The 2,003-nt window shown below is 33.3% G+C and overlaps 1 protein-coding gene across 3 annotated transcripts in view; it reads right to left on the reverse strand.

Moving 5' to 3' along the window:
* Positions 1-830: 830 nt before the first annotated feature.
* Positions 831-2,003, reverse strand: part of LOC110023966 (WAT1-related protein At5g47470-like) — a 19,894-nt gene continuing 18,721 nt past the window's right edge. For all 3 annotated transcript variants that reach the window (XM_020723642.1, XM_020723644.1, XM_020723643.1), the window contains 3 exons: positions 1,526-1,687; positions 1,264-1,415; positions 831-1,044 (listed from right to left, as the gene is read on the reverse strand). In XM_020723642.1, coding sequence (XP_020579301.1) covers positions 924-1,044; positions 1,264-1,415; positions 1,526-1,687 — 435 coding nt within the window. In that variant the 3' untranslated portion in view covers positions 831-923. The remainder of the gene's footprint in view (positions 1,045-1,263; positions 1,416-1,525; positions 1,688-2,003) is intronic.

The following is a 2,003-nucleotide window of genomic DNA, read 5'->3' on the forward strand; positions in this document are numbered from 1 at the left end:
TATATATTTAAAGGAAATTGATAGGCACAAATATCAATTTTTCATGCGCTTTTTGACCCCATAATGAGAGACCGCGTCATGTGCATAAACTTTCAGAGCCCCGCGCCATGGTGTGATTGAAACCTTAACTTAAAGGGAATTACAGTGACCCCGCCACCAATAGGCCAAGACTTGCAGTGCGTATATATATATATGCGCTATATATGTACAAAAAACTTGAGTTGTATGTATGTAATAGAATGCACTAAATTAACTCATCTAGGTCACACCAAAACATTGAAAGTGAAATGATTATCGATAATGATTATTCTATCACTCACATATACACTTCTGATAACTTTTGTCGTTCCAACAGCCCTAAAAAAAAATAAATACTGTCGCTTTTAAATCTATTAATTGTAATTCAAGTAGTCATTTATAATTGGCTAATCATTAATTGAAAGGTACAAATAAAATTGCCTCTAATAAATTAGGTAATTTGGGGTGTTCACTTTCCTTAGGGTAATACAATAGATATAAACATTTGATCAAGTCAAAAAGCGTTCTTGCCTTCATTTGCAAGCCAACATGACAGTAGACTCAAGACAATCAAACTATTTTAAAATTCATAAGTTTAGGTGACTAGCTCTCATCTAGCCAAGTTCTATCATGCAAATTGTCCTCCTTAGCTTGTTTTATATGTTGTTTGAGTTAACTTACAAAAAAAATACCACCATAATTAACATTTTAAAAATGAAATACACACTCACACATAAATATATACTCTCATACATAATCAAACAATCATATTGCACTCATCTCAAAGCAAGCACAAAGATTTAAGAACCCACTTTCATCATACTTTTATTAATATATACTTAATGTCATCTATTCAATTCATTTCATTCTTTACATGGCTAGCAACAGGCCTTCATAAGAACCCACTAAAAAAGAAGAGCTCTCTCTTCATCTGGGATCAATCTACTCTCTTCTTTATCAGCTTCCTTAATCTTTGCCCACAAGACAACATACAAGCCAACAAACATGAGCCCCATACCTATCAAGCTGCAATATTAATAAAATCAAATAAAATAAATTTTAATATTTTAGGATTTTATTTTCACTAACAATTCATAAATTCAAGCAATTAATTTAATATATAAATACCCCTTAATTCCTATGTATTTACATATGTAACAGCTTACTAATGCATGCAAGTGTGTATTACATTGATGCATAGGAATTGTGTGGCATGTATGTGTAAATGCCCCAATAAATAAATACCTTCCAAGGCTGATAAACTGCTTTAATATCAGTGCTGAAAGAATGGCTGCACAGAATGATTGTGTAGGTTGGAAGACTGAAACAAAAACCGGTCCTTTCTTATGAACAGACATTGTTACTACTAATGAGCTTATGGATGTCACTGATCCTCCCTGCAACATAATATTTTATAAATTATTGTTTAAAATATAGCTTTATAAAATTTATATTTTGAAACAAAAGGGAATGAAATGTTTAAGGAAATGGTTAGTATATATAATACCGCTAACACAGCAGTGATAAGGACATTGAGGCTGAGGCTGGCGACTCCGCTGGTTATATTTCCTTGCAAGATATACTGAAATATTAAGGAAAAGAAAGAGCCTAATATGGCAGCTATAACGGTCATGGAAATCGGAGCTGGAAATTCCTCCATTGTTGTAGCCTGCAAGTTCAAGTAATAGTACTGAAATATATATTTTGAGTTGGACGAACATATTTTAATATGGAATATATAGCTTGTGTTCTTTGCATGCATGCATGCATGAAAATCTAGCTTATTCATGTATATATATATAAAGTAAATTGATAGGCCCAAATATCAATTTCTCATGCGTTTTTTGACCCCATGATGAGAGCCCGCGTCATGTGTCTAAAATTTCAGAGCCCCCACGCCACGGTGGGATTGAACTCTTAACCTAAGGAGAATTACAGTGACCTCGCTACCAATAGGCCAAGATTTGCGGCGCATACATATAAGT

This window comes from Phalaenopsis equestris, unplaced genomic scaffold, assembly GCF_001263595.1.
Source record: "Phalaenopsis equestris unplaced genomic scaffold, ASM126359v1 Scaffold000237, whole genome shotgun sequence".
Lineage (NCBI taxonomy): Eukaryota > Viridiplantae > Streptophyta > Magnoliopsida > Asparagales > Orchidaceae > Phalaenopsis > Phalaenopsis equestris.